The 15,799-nt window shown below is 42.1% G+C and overlaps 1 protein-coding gene across 4 annotated transcripts in view; it reads right to left on the bottom strand.

Moving 5' to 3' along the window:
* Positions 1–15,799, bottom strand: part of LOC124151225 (regulator of G-protein signaling 7-like) — a 101,857-nt gene that overhangs the window by 27,185 nt on the left and 58,873 nt on the right. For all 4 annotated transcript variants that reach the window (XM_046523585.2, XM_046523586.2, XM_046523587.2 and 1 more), the window contains exons 9-10: positions 13,217–13,278; positions 12,019–12,132 (exon numbers count right to left, since the gene is read on the bottom strand). In XM_046523585.2, coding sequence (XP_046379541.1) covers positions 12,019–12,132; positions 13,217–13,278 — 176 coding nt within the window. The remainder of the gene's footprint in view (positions 1–12,018; positions 12,133–13,216; positions 13,279–15,799) is intronic.

Genomic DNA, 15,799 nt, shown 5'->3' with positions numbered 1-15,799 from the left:
CACCTCGGGGTCTCAATATCCCAACATCAGTTGTCATGAAGACACAATCAGATCAGTTCCTTAATCCATCATGGACACACTGCATACATCTTGTGCAAATTTCTGTTTTCTTTTTGAAATTCAAAATTGCTATTCAACTGTCATTGAGCCTTTTCATACAGTGGTTTCCAGCATCATGATCATCATCATCATCATGTCGACAGTCGTGATATGGAACTGCGAAATCTAAACTGTTCTGGAGAAAGAAGGTATAGGTCCCATGCAGGAGAAAGTCATGAAAGGAGATACCAGCACCGACAGCATCTTCACTGATACAAAGTCACAGTCTTGTGTAGCATCATGCTGCATTATACGAAAGAGAATGAGTGGGAAGATACTACTTTCCAATTAGCAAATTAGATATGATAGTTGTATTTGACATGTGTTCCTGGAAACTCATCAGTATTGATTAATTAGGCTAACCTTCAATCACTTAAACTTTCTTCATAGAAACAACAGAAAACCTTATATGGAAGGAGAAAACAAATATAACAAATCATTATATAACTTAACAATCGGTGCAAAACACTATTAAGTCTACAAGCCAGAACAGGGCAAAAGGCATCATTTCAGTAGAGTTTAGTGTTATCATATGAACTATTATTAACTGAGTTTACTAGACCGAACAGACACGGGCTTAGGACTAGTGGCAAAATTGCTAAACATTCCTGCTTTCATGTTATTTCAATTAAAAAAGGAAAACTTTTCCACAAAAATATGCGTAAATTTAATAAGAAGCTTGAGTATTCCCAAAATGAAACATATTATACTTCATATAAAATAACAGTGAGAAACCAGACGATGAACCAAAGCTGACTTTCTGTACTACGATTACATTCAGAAATATTCCACTAATAGTAATATATACTTAACAAAATACTTTTGTTACAATTTCAAATAAACATCCCAAATATGTTTATGATCCAGAATGGTTTTTGTTCAGTACAGAAACTGCAACTACATCCTTTTATCACGTTCATCCATCCTGCCTTTTCTGTCCAAATATCTATTTTACTATCTTTCAAGAAAATCAATCCATAAGTTACTAGATCCTGGCCATGAAAACATTATCAACTATGATTTATATCCATAAGAAATCCCATGCAGGTGAACACATGTTCTCATTCAAATAGATTCCCATCAACTGATCACAGAAGCACATCATATCAAAACCAATATTTAGCAATCAACAACTAAGAAATTCTCCCCTGAAACCCTTACATGCAAGTTATTGATGCTGGAAAACATCCATTCTCATTTAAGTGTTAATCAAGTCTGTTCCTGCTCCAAGTAAAGTAATGAAGACACATTTTCCCTGATTTGTTCGTCATTCCAATCAATGATGACGTCATCGGACCCGCCATGATGCGTGACTACAAACTGTCACAAAACAATGAGCTTTCTCCACAAATATGTCCAGAGAGACAATTGTAGTGTAATCAATTGTAATGGTCAACCATTGTGTATGACAACAGCAGGCGACCCCATGGGATTAGGACTGCCTTAAAAGAGCTGATGGGTACTGCCATACCAATCAGAAGATTCCTCTGACCAGGGACATAACAACATTAACCTACCCTCAAGGTTCTCGGAATAGACACATAACAACATTTACCTAACCTCAAGGTTTCTCTGATCAGGGATATAATAACATTAACCTATCCTCAAGGTTTCTCTGAACAGGGATATAACAACAATAACCTACCCTCAAGGTTCTCGGAATAGACACATAACAACATTTACCTGCCCTCAAGGTTTCTCTGATCAGGGATATAATAACATTAACCTACCCTCAAGGTTTCTCTGAACAGGGATATAACAACAATAACCTACCCTCAAGGTTCTCGGAATAGGCATATAACAACATTTACCTGCCCTCAAGGTTTCTCTGATCAGGGATATAACAACATTAACCTACCCTCAAGGTTTCTCTGAACAGGGATATAATAACAATAACCTACCCTCATGGTTTCTCTGAACAGGGATATAACAACAATAACCTAACCTCAAGGTTTCTCTGAACAGGGATATAACAACAATAACCTACCCTCAAGGTTCTCGGGATAGGCATATAACAACAATAACCTACCCTCAAGGTTTCTCTGAACAGGGATATAACAACAATAACCTACCCTCAAGGTTCTCAGGATAGGCATATAACAACAATAACCTACCCTCAAGGTTTCTCTGAACAGGGATATAACAACAATAACCTACCCTCAAGGTTCTCGGAATAGGCATATAACAACATTTACCTACCCTCAAGGTTTCTCTGGACATAGGGATATAACAACATTAACCTACCCTCAAGGTTCTTTGAACACTGGGATATATCAATAACAACATAGACTCAAGGTTTTTCTGAACAGGGATGTCACAAAATAAACCTACCTTCAAGGTTCTCTGAACAGGGATATATAACATAAACCTACCATCAACATTCTTCAATATTAGAAGGAACACGTAGTGAAGACCACTATTGGAAGGAACACTCTTAGACCACGATTCGAGGGAACACTTGATAAGACCACCATTAGAAGGAACACTTGATAAGACCACTATTAGAAGGAACATTTGACAAGACCACTATTGGAAGGAACACTCAATAAGACCACTATTAGAAGGAACACATGATAAGATCACTTTTAGCAGGAACACACGATAAGACCACGATTCGAAGGAACACTTGATAAGACCACCATTAGAAGGTACACTTGATAAGACCACTATTAGAAGGAACACTTGATAAAACCACTATTAGAAGGAACACACGATAAGATCACTATTAGCAGGAACACATGATAAGACCACTATTAGAAGAAACACTTGATAAAACCACTATTAGAAGGAACACACGATAAGATCACTATTAGAAGGAACACTTCTAAGACCACTATTAGAAGAAACACTTGATAAAACCACTATTAGAAGGAACACACGATAAGATCACTATTAGCAGGAACACACGATAAGATCACTATTAGAAGGAACACTTCTAAGACCACTATTAGAAGAAACACTTGATAAAACCACTATTAGAAGGAACACACGATAAGATCACTATTAGAAGGAACACTTCTAAGACCACTATTAGAAGAAACACTTGATAAAACCACTATTAGAAGGAACACACGATAAGATCACTATTAGAAGGAACACTTCTAAGACCACTATTAGAAGAAACACTTGATAAAACCACTATTAGAAGGAACACACGATAAGATCACTATTAGAAGGAACACACGATAAGATCACTATTAGCAGGAACACTCAATTAGACCACCATTAGAAGGCTACCTGCACTGATCCATGAACTTCCTGTGATGACATCCTCAAACAGCCATTGATTATCCAATACCTAACATGAAGACACTTGATATATCCTTACCTCATAGAACCGAAACACTTCTTGACATAAACATTTTCACTCATTTGAAGACACTAATCTCGTTTATCTTACGCATCCTGTCATAAATTGCGTCCATTTTGAAGATGTCTCACTGCCATGCATACAATCCTCTATGAACCGTCAATATTCCAATTTATTAGTGTACATGTGACAGGTCCACACAGTTTTGATCAATGTTTCTACTTACACAGGTCACACGTTATTGACTTTTCAAGAGACGATTAATAAAATCCTTCCTTCCAATTTCTAATTATTTCCGAACCAAGACACATCCATCCGATTCCAACATGACCACCTTCCTCGATCATTGGCAGCTCAGCATATGGGTAGCGATGCCCAAGTCAATATGGTCATAATACATTCATGTTTCAAACAACTTAACAATGCGTTTCTTCCTATGCAAAGTTTGGTCTCACTTATATCAACAAAGGGAGACTGAAAAATGGCCATATCTCTTTATCCCCATTACTTCAAGAGTGGCACACTGGGTCAATAAAACAGACAGCGACTCCACTGGCAACCAATCAAAGACAAACTCTTGTTTACCATGGTAACCTGTGCTTTGGAAACAAATGTTTATATCTTCCGTTCTATTTACTTGGGTGTGAATAAACCTAGATTTTGCTATTTGTGACTACAAGTTCTAACAATGCCATCATTGGCACTGTGAGACATTAACAAGTTGCATTGATTTAACACTCAATAACCATGTGTCAACACATCCTTGCGCCCAGCTAGGAATACTGTATTCGACGTAATAAGCGCCCCATTCTAATAAGCGCCCACGGCGATATTTGCTGATATATTGGCTAGTGAACAAGCCCAATTTGCATCCCTTCCGATTGATAAATGTACACAAGACTTATTTATTCGGTATAATACGCACACGTGTGTTATATGCACCCTTATTTATGGGCAATTAAAATCTGGAAAAATATATCTGTCGTACATAAACATTTCAGGCTGTCAGCATAAACAACGAAATTTATCTTTCAACTATGTTTTTTTCACCAAAATAATATTCTAATAAGAGCCCCCTATTTCTAATTTTGAGAGCGCCCCGGGCGCTTATTACGTCGAATACGGTAGTTCCAGTGCGACCTTCAGCTCTGTTAACTAGTGACTGTCATCTGTCATAGGTAGGAATTAAGATAAACCAGTTTCGTAATAAACATCTAAAATAATGCCATGGGTAAACAGTGCTGACGGAGACACTGGACAGACTTATGCCTATACCAAATTGATGGACTTTGACCCCAACACCGACGATGCCACACTGGGAGGCTAGACGCAACCGCCGGTTATATAATGGAAACCGTTCAATAGCCAAGTTAGCACGACCTACATCCTGATAGATCTTGTGTGTCATTGAATTGTTAATAAATTGTATACATCATGTATATATTTCATGAAAGTGACACTTGAGTTTATTCTTTTTATTCATGCTTGAACATTCAGTATCTCAGATTATGAGGTGGGCATGACCAAAATGCAAATGTCCGATTGCCCAAAAATTGTTCCCGGATCCCTTGTAAACACCAAAAAAAATTCAACCAGTTAACATTAGCTGCTGGTGCAATGCTATACCTACAAATGCTCACCTATCTGTGAATACATGGAGCACCTGACTATCTGACTGAGCTGATCAGTGCATACACGGAGCACCTGACTATCTGACTGACCTGATCAGTGTATACATAGAGCACCACTTGACTATCTGACTGAGCTGATCAGTGCATACATGGAGCACCTGTCTATCTGACTGAGCTGATCAGTGCATACACGGAGCAGCACCTGACTATCTGACTGAGCTGATCAGTGCATACATGGAGCACCTGACTATCTGACTGAGCCGATCAGTGCATACATGGAGCAGCACCTGACTATCTGACTGAGCTGATCAGTGCATACATGGAGCAGCACCTGTCTATCTGACTGAGCCGATCAGTGCATACATGGAGCACCTGACTATCTGACTGAGCCGATCAGTGCATACATGGAGCACCTGACTATCTGACTGAGCTGATCAGTGCATACATGGAGCAGCACCTGACTATCTGACTGAGCTGATCAGTGTATACATGGAGCACCTGACTATCTGACTGACCTGATCAGTGCATACATGGAGCAGCACCTGACTATCTGACTGAGCTGATCAGTGCATACATGGAGCACCTGACTATCTGACTGAGCCGATCAGTGCATACATGGAGCAGCACCTGACTATCTGACTGAGCTGATCAGTGCATACATGGAGCACCTAACTATCTGACTGAGCCGATCAGTGTATACATGGAGCAGCACCTGACTATCTGACTGAGCCGATCAGTGCATACATAGAGCACCACTTGACTATCTGACTGAGCTGATCAGTGCATACATGGAGCAGCACCTGTCTATCTGACTGAGCCGATCAGTGCATACATGGAGCAGCACCTGACTATCTGACTGAGCCAATCAGTGCATACATGGAGCAGCACCTGACTATCTGACTGAGCTGATCAGTGCATACATGGAGCACCTAACTATCTGAGTGAGCCGATCAGTGTATACATGGAGCAGCACCTGACTATCTGACTGAGCTGATCAGTGCATACATAGAGCACCACTTGACTATCTGACTGAGCTGATCAGTGCATACATGGAGCACCTGACTATCTGACTGAGCTGATCAGTGCATACATGGAGCAGCACCTGACTATCTGACTGAGCCGATCAGTGCATACATAGAGCACCACTTGACTATCTGACTGAGCTGATCAGTGCATACATGGAGCACCTGACTATCTGACTGAGCTGATCAGTGACTACATGGAGCACCTGACTATCTGACTGAGCCGATCAGTGTATACATGGAGCACAAGACTATCTGACTGAGCCGATCAGTGTATGAATAGAGCACCACCTGACTATCTGACTGACCTGATCAGTGCATACATGGAGCAGCACCTGACTATCTGACTGAGCTGATCAGTGCATACACGGAGCAGCACCTGACTATCTGACTGAGCTGATCAGTGACTACAGGGAGCACCTGACTATCTGACTGAGCTGATCTGTGTATACATGGAGCACCTGACTATCTGACTGAGCTGATCAGTGCATACATGGACCAGCACCTGACTATCTGACTGAGCTGATCAGTGCATACATGGAGCAGCACCTGACTATCTGACTGAGCTGATCAGTGACTACAGGGAGCACCTGACTATCTGACTGAGCCGATCAGTGTATACATGGAGCACCTGACTATCTGACTGAGCTGATCAGTGCATACATGGAGCACCTGTCTATCTGACTGAGCTGATCAGTGCATACATGGAGCAGCACCTGACTATCTGACTGACCTGATCAGTGCATACATGGAGCAGCACCTGACTATCTGACTGAGCCAATCAGTACATACATGGAGCAGCACCTGACTATCTGACTGAGCCAATCAGTACATACATGGAGCAGCACCTGACTATCTGACTGAGCCTATCAGTGCATACATGGAGCAGCACCTGACTATCTGACTGAGCCAATCAGTACATACAGGGAGCAGCACCTGACTATCTGACTGAGCCAATCAGTACATACAGGGAGCAGCACCTGACTATCTGACTGAGCTGATCAGTGCATACATGGAGCAGCACCTGACTATCTGACTGAGCCAATCAGTACATACATGGAGCAGCACCTGACTATCTGACTGAGCCAATCAGTACATACAGGGAGCAGCACCTGACTATCTGACTGAGCTGATCAGTGCATACATGGAGCACCTGTCTATCTGACTGAGCTGATCAGTGCATACATGGAGCAGCACCTGACTATCTGACTGAGCCAATCAGTACATACATGGAGCAGCACCTGACTATCTGACTGAGCCTATCAGTGCACACATGGAGCACCTGACTATCTGACTGAGCTGATCAGTGCATACATGGAGCACCTGACTATCTGACTGACCTGATCAGTGCATACATAGAGCACCTGTCTATCTGACTGAGCTGATCAGTACATACAGGGAGCAGCACCTGACTATCTGACTGACCTGATCAGTGCATACATGGAGCACCTGTCTATCTGACTGAGCTGATCAGTGCATACAGGGAGCAGCACCTGACTATCTGACTGAGCTGATCAGTGCATACATGGAGCAGCACCTGACTATCTGACTGAGCTGATCAGTGCATACATGGAGCACCTGTCTATCTGACTGAGCTGATCAGTGCATACGTGGAGCACCTGACTATCTGACTGAGCTGATCAGTGCATACGTGGAGCACCTGTCTATCTGACTGAGCTGATCAGTGCATACATGGAGCAGCACCTGACTATCTGACTGAGCCAATCAGTGCATACATGGAGCAGCACCTGACTTTCTGACTGAGCTGATCAGTGCATACATGGAGCAGCACCTGACTTTCTGACTGAGCCAATCAGTACATACAGGGAGCAGCACCTGACTATCTGACTGAGCTGATCAGTGCATACATGGAGCAGCACCTGACTATCTGACTGAGCTGATCAGTGACTACATGGAGCACCTGACTATCTGACTGACCTGATCAGTGCATACATGGAGCAGCACCTGACTATCTGACTGACCTGATCAGTGCATACATGGAGCAGCACCTGACTATCTGACTGAGCTGATCAGTGCATACATGGAGCACCTGACTATCTGACTGACCTGATCAGTGCATACATTGAGCAGCACCTGACTATCTGACTGACCTGATCAGTGCATACATGGAGCAGCACCTGACTATCTGACTGAGCTGATCAGTGCATACATGGAGCACCTGACTATCTGACTGACCTGATCAGTGCATACATGGAGCAGCACCTGACTATCTGACTGACCTGATCAGTGCATACATGGAGCAGCACCTGACTATCTGACTGAGCCGATCAGTGCATACATGGAGCAGCACCTGTCTATCTGACTGAGCTGATCAGTGCATACAGGGAGCAGCACCTGACTATCTGACTGAGCTGATCAGTGCATACATGGAGCAGCACCTGACTATCTGACTGAGCCGATCAGTGCATACATGGAGCAGCACCTGTCTATCTGACTGAGCTGATCAGTGCATACAGGGAGCAGCACCTGACTATCTGACTGAGCTGATCAGTGCATACATGGAGCAGCACCTGACTATCTGACTGAGCCAATCAGTACATACATGGAGCAGCACCTGACTATCTGACTGAGCCAATCAGTACATACAGGGAGCAGCACCTGACATTGTTTGTTTTGGTGACTAACGGGATCGGGCAGTCAGGCTCACTGACTTGTTGATACATGTCATCGATCCCAATTGCGTGGATCGATGCTCATGATGTCAATCACCTGATTGTCTGGTCCAGACTCGATTATTTTACAGACCGCCGTCAAATAGCTGGAATACTGCTGAGTGTGGCGTTAAACAACAAACAAACAAGTTTTAAACAGTCGGTCATTTCTGTAATACAGCAGATTCACTCAGCAGACAGCATGAATATCCGGGATGTAAGTTGTTTCCCTGATAGGTGGAGCACCAGAACTGGTACTGATGGTGGTCACAGCTCATGACTGAAGAATATTGCATGTCTTAGGTTGCCTCTGTATGCAGAACATGAGAACACCACACCAGTATTTGATTTTCATCAGAAACATCATTTAAGTTTAAAGAACAGATACTGACAATGCCCAAACATACCAGAAGTTCATTAAATACTCATATAACCACAAGAACAATATGTACTAGATGTTCTTCATGTTACCTAAAGCCCAGTTTTCATTGCACTCATCTCTGCAATAGTCAGTATGCATAAACATGGGATCAGTTCGGCACTCTCAGCTTGTGATGTCAGAGTGAGTGAGTGAGTTGGGTTTAATGCCGCTTTTAACAGTATTCCAGTTATATCACGGCGTGTCAGCTTAATGTGGGAAGAAAGCCCGAAGTGATGCAGGTCTCAGACGTTTACCACTTTGGTGAAACCCACGAGCACGGGTATGGTGCTGACAAACCTAGAAACATAATCAGGGCGAACCGGGATTCGAACCCACAATCATAGGTTTCTGGCGTGCCCAAGGGACGCAACTCTGCACAGCGAATCGCGGCGCCTTAGACGACTGGGCCACCCGTGTGATGTCAGAGATGACAATGGTTGAACATTTTGTCAAAAAACAAATGCTCCGGGAAACAAAACAAGACACTGAAATGCAGCAGGTATACGATAAAATGATTAGAAATCAAACTTAAACCCAACGACTCGAAAGAGACAAACACAAAATTGTGTCAATTTGAATATTGACTTTCTTATTGTGTGGATCTATTATACACCTGTCCAATAACCCAAGAGTACACCCTGTTAAAGATACCTTATTTGAAATCCTTACAAATCACACAAATCAGTTGCTATTGGAGGTCTCAATAATAATTTGAACTTTTCAAATCCTTTTGGTTCGTTGACATTATAAGTTGTAGCAGTATCACCTGGGGACATGTGGTTTTATGCATCCTGCCGAAAAGCTACTTTAGGTTTTGGCGAGTGGTATAAAAACCTAATGCAAATGCAAATTGATCCTACCACATGTTTTAATATGACATTGTAAAAGAATAAAAAAAATTCACAATTGATACAAAACAGCTGTTCGATTAAGCTGAGGTAAAGTTGTGCTATGTCAAGTGACCTCATTGACTCGGGAAAAGTGTGCGGCTTTTCACTTTAAAGTTGCGTATGTGGGATTTATTTTCCCACTCAGAAATCCATGTGCAGCCTGTCTTGTTCATGGCGGGGTATGAAGGAAATATTCTCCTGCTGAGAAATTTCTTTCCCTCCAAGGTATTTTATCAAGATTACGTGAACAAATCAGATCTCATCATTCTGCCATGGAGGAATGATAAAAAGAGTTTTGACACACTTTTTGTGTTAAGAAGGAGCCATTCGATGATGTAATAAAATAGTGGTGTGATTCCAAACTAAGGGTTTAGGATATATGTCATCATCAGTATTGACGCGCACAAAACTGGTCACAGGTGATGTGGGATGGCCTTTAAAGTCGACTTCAAGATTACAGCATTGACATAGCATAGTGTGTGACTGCTTGTACTATCACAGTTTTACAGTGCTAGCCCACTGAGATACCATGCCGCAGTTTTAACATGGATACCCCACTCAGACACAGTGTAGTGACTCCAAGCTGACAAGTTCAAGATACCCCTTAAGGCCGAGCACCAGGCAGAATAACAAGTACCAGCTTTTAACATCTTTTGGTATGCTGCGGCCGGGAATCAAACCCCTGACCTTCCGCTCTCCAGGCAGATACACTTTCTACTTGACCATGGAGGTAGTCCAAATATTGGTCATAAGTGTGAAAAGAATGTGAGACAAGGGGGGTTACAACCTGACATGTGATCATTTGCATGAGTAAATCAACTACAAGCTCCAGAAAGAACCAATACAGTGTTAATGCAAGAATTATGAAAGGACCAGCAAATCCTGGCACAGCAAAGGCACACAACTGTGTTGTGACGCCCTTGAACACATTGGCACTGTGTCTCCACTATGACACAGATGACATTTTCTATAGTCCTAAAAGTAAGTGACCTCCACAGTCTTTTGCACATGGTGATACGAACAAAAATGAGTTACTTCCCTTTACCACTTAAAATTAAATGAAGCCCGCTAAATATAAAATTAACCCGAACAAGTGATTATACAGAGACGTGCATGCACGTGTGTGTGTGTGTGTGGCTGCTTGTACTAGTCTGGACTGATGCCGATTTATAGTGCTAGCACACTGAGATACCATGCCGCAGTTTAACATGGATACCCCACTCAGACACAGTATACTGACTCCGAGGCGACCAGTCCTTGTTTTAGCCCCTTAATGCCGAGCAGGGTGTTACAGGGTAACAACAAGTACCATCTCTTAACGTCTTTTGGTATGACGTGGCCGGGATCGAACCCCGGACCTTCCACTCTCCGGGTGGACACTCTACCACTAGACCACGGAGGCGGTCGCTTAATGTTAGAGGAAAGATTAAAGTGAAGCAGGTCTTCACGTAACTTAAAACTTTAGTGAAACGGACGAGTTTGGGTGTGGCTTTCACAGACCATTGATCATAATCAGGACAAATCTGGGATTTGAAAACTATGATCATAGGATCTTGGCATAACTAAGGGATGTAACTCTGCACAGGGAATTGTGGTAGCCACTGGTGGCGCTATGATCAAACCCAGAAATTCCAGCCTCATTCGGCAAGGTTGGAAACTGGACTTTTACAGTCAGTTAATCCCCCTGCTTTGGGAAGATGGATCATGAGTATTGTTTCCTGATGTTGAAATTTACTTTCCTATCAACATTTCATCTGATAATTTGTTATCCAGTCATGGTAAACCGGAAAGATATTGCCTGCTTTTAATCAGAAAGCTAATGCATTGTAACAGCAGAGTTATTTCAACAATATATAAAATCAACTGTGTCCGGGCTCTCATGCCCACATGGCACATTGGCAAACAACCACAGTAGCTCATTCTTAAAGGGAGATAACTTGGGATGAGGAGGGAATGGAGTATGTTCAACCTACTAGTCATCACAGTGCTCCCAGAAAGTGGTGTCTTCGGATATCCATGGGTTGGAGGGCAACACTGCAGTAAGGAAACTGTCGTTGTCTTGATACTGCTCGTGTCTCTGGGCATAGCTGAAAACACAAAAACAAAATGTGGTTGAAAGGTCCAAACCCTCAATTGAATTACCATTTTGACGTAATAAGCGCCCCGCTTTAATAAGCGCCCACTGCGATATTTGCTAATATATTGGCACGTGAACAATCCCAATTAGCACCCCTTCCGATTGATCAATGTAAACAAGACTTATTCATTCGCGTATAATACGCACTCCTGTGTTATATGCACCATTAATTATGGGCAATTAAATTCTGGAGAAATATATCTGCCATACATAAATATTTCAGGCTGTCAGCATAAACCACGAAATTTATCTTTCAGCCCCTATTTCTTATTTTGAGAGCGCCCTAGGCGCTTATTACGTCGAATACAGTATTTTCTTATCTCAAATAATTTCCCATGATACAGTAACCTTATCAGTATGTTCCAGACAATTTACGCTGCAATGTATCAAATCATCTAACAGTAACAATAACCAACAGCATATCAAATAGATCCACATTTCATCAGTGTTTGCTATTCTCAGTTCAGGTGAGATTGATCAAGCGTTATCACATACCAGATTCAGCAATACTCCAGCCACACATCATAGTGACAAGTAGGGAGAAATCTCGACCAGGCAAACTAGAGGTCGATGGCATGAGCATCCACATTGTCAGGGCACAATTACACAATCTGCCAAGTTACTGGTTATAACCATCTGATCCCCCCGAGGGCTCTTAAAACAGGCACTGTGTCTACACTCCAATTTCAATTTATGAGTGAGTGAGTGAGTGAGTGAGTGAGTGAGTGAGTGAGTGAGTGAGTGAGTGTGGTTTTACGCCGCTTTTAGCAATATTCCAGCAATATCATGGCGGGGGACACCAGAAATGGGCTTCACACATTGTACCCCTGTCGGGAATCGAACCCGGGTCTTCGGCGTGATGAGCGAACACTATAACCACTAGACTACCCGACCACCCAGGACACTATTCCTCATCCCACTTATCACTGAAATGAGAAGAACTACTTGATCCTTCAATATGGCCTGACAACCTTACAAGAAAGGCAACCGAAAACTTTCCTGAGTTATGCTTCGGAAGCTTTGTCTCATCTCACCTCTCAATCGCCTTTAGCGTCTTCATTCTACATCTGTTCACAGCATTCCTCAAATATCTAACCTGAAAAATATAATCAATACAGTCTTAAGTCCATGTAATCCACGTGTGAAATTGCATTAAATATTCAGAATTTAGTTTATGTGAAAAACAACATCTCTCTCTCTCTTTGCTCAAATAAATCACTTCCAGTGCAGCATCGTCAGGTCTAACAGTCCATGAAGCCTGACAAGGTTTATCATACTCATTAATAAATCACAGTGTTGTAAGTTGCTGCATGACAGACAGCTCCAACCTTGATGGGTCTTCTCCTGCTCATAAACCATGGACGTTGTTGTCTCATGCATACTTATCGTTCCTATATCTTCGTCACCCAAAAAGCTACTAAGGATGTTAATGCGATTTTCAACCTCAAACATAAAAAAGTCTGACTATGCCCCACGGAGTTGCCAATATTCATCAGCGGGTAGATGTTGCAGTCAATGTAATTTGTGAAATGTGCCCAATTTCAATGTCAGAAGTAATCACCGAACCATAGAATCAAAATTTCTAGGAATACAAATTGGTGTGAATTGAGTCTCTCTTTAAACATCTCTCAACAAATGTCTCTCGTTAGATGTATTTCTTCAAATCAGCCCTGCATCACTATTTTGCCTGAGCGAATGCATATTCTCTGAAACTTGTTTTGACATCAGCAACAGTTAGGTAACCGTTGCTATGTTGAAATGATAGTCTATCTAACACTGGCTACAGAACCAGCACCTTCATAACTCTGTGCAGATCATTATTCCTAAAATGCACATCATGCTCATACACTCACGAGAGTTACATTTCTAATGTTATCCACGATCTTGACACAGCCACGACTAGTGAAAATCTGGAGGGACTAGTTTCTAAAAAAAAATTAGATTTTTTTCACAACCGCTGGTCCAAAATGTGAGTGAGTGAGTGAGTGAGTGAGTGAGTGAGGGAGTGAGGGAGTGAGGGAGTGAGTGAGTATGCTTTTTACGCCGCTTTTAGCAATATTCCAGCAATATCATGGCTGGGGACACCAGAAATGGGCTTCACATTTTGTATCGAAATCGGGAATCTAACCCGGGTCTTCAGCATGACGAGCGAACGCTTTAACCCCTAGGCTACCCGACCACCCCGTGGTCCGAAATGAGCTGTGGACTAGCTGGATATCACCTATGGTGTTTGTTTGTTTAACGCTGCACTCACGAGCCTGACCACCTGATCCTGTTAGTGGCCTCTAAAGACAAGCATAGCTGACTTTTACGGCCAGCATGGGCTGCTGAAGGCCTAATTTAACCTGGACCTTCACGGGTACCTCGAGTGAGTGAGTGAGTGAGTGAGTGAGTGAGTGAGTGAGTGAGTGAGTGAGTGAGTGAGTGAGTGAGTGAGTGAGTGAGTGAGTGAGTGAGTGAGTGAGTGGTGTCTACCCCCTGCCACTGAGTGAGTGAGTGAATAGAGTTCCACGTCACAGTTCCAAGCTCTATCACAGCAGTGAGATGATACTGACATCAAAGCTGAAAATATTCTAGCCAGAAAAAACCCAGAAACTTCATGGTCTAAGGATCCCAGTAAAAGGTAGCTAAAATAATATATTTTCTATCCCTGTGGTCCCTGTTGCAAATGACATGATACACATATCCACTGGCCATAGAGCAATAGAGAATACTACCTACAAGGATAGAATGATTTGATGTATACTTATAACATGTGCATTTTAGTGATTCTCAATGCTGATTGGTCAATTGATGCCATATGACATCATAGAGCCTTAAATTGTCAATGAACACTCGTGAATGAATGCTGTAAGTATGATTAACATTCCCTAGGGACAGACAACATGGACAAGACGTAATTCTTTTAGCTCATTGGTTATTCTATGATTATGTTTCATTCACAATTCTTTCTACATATTTGAATAAGTAAATGAGTGTAATTTTACACAGCACATTTTGGCAGACAGGACTTTGTACCCATGCGAGGGAACCCTTTAACACTGGACGACACAACCTCATCTGATGTAATGATAGCTTACATACTTCTGCCTTAAACATATTAGTCGCTATATAAGTGCAATAATCTTGGACGCGACGTTAAACCCAATTTCACCTCACCTCACCTTAAACATATTCCCAACACTTCAAAGGTTTCATAAATTTTGGAAACATATTTATCAAACTGATGTGAAAAGGTATTCACCAGTAACTGTGATTAAACTGTCACACTGTACCACAAGCTACTCAGATGTCAAATTGATGGTGTCTGGTAGCTAAGTGCAAGAAAATGTCTGACATTCACACATTCTCATCATAGTTATCTCCCTTGCGTGGCTGCACTGAGTTTGAACTTCACCTTCAGCCATTTCTATACATGAATTGTGTTTTACAAATATTCGTTCTTTGGCATTGGTGTTATCAGATAACACTACAAGGAATTTGTGTTTGCTAACAGTAAATACAAAAAACAGGAAGCACATTTTTTCACATTGGTGATATAGTCTGCCTTGCACAAAATTTCCTCAAAAATTGCCTGATTTAATCTTCCTGTTGAACCTCCTCCTCTCTGACACTGG

Source organism: Haliotis rufescens, unplaced genomic scaffold (assembly GCF_023055435.1).
Source record: "Haliotis rufescens isolate VD_foot unplaced genomic scaffold, xgHalRufe1.0.p SCAF_11, whole genome shotgun sequence".
Classification (NCBI taxonomy): Eukaryota; Metazoa; Mollusca; class Gastropoda; order Lepetellida; family Haliotidae; genus Haliotis; species Haliotis rufescens.
Note: the sequence above shows the minus strand (reverse complement) of the source record. Positions and strands in the feature narration are given on the sequence as shown.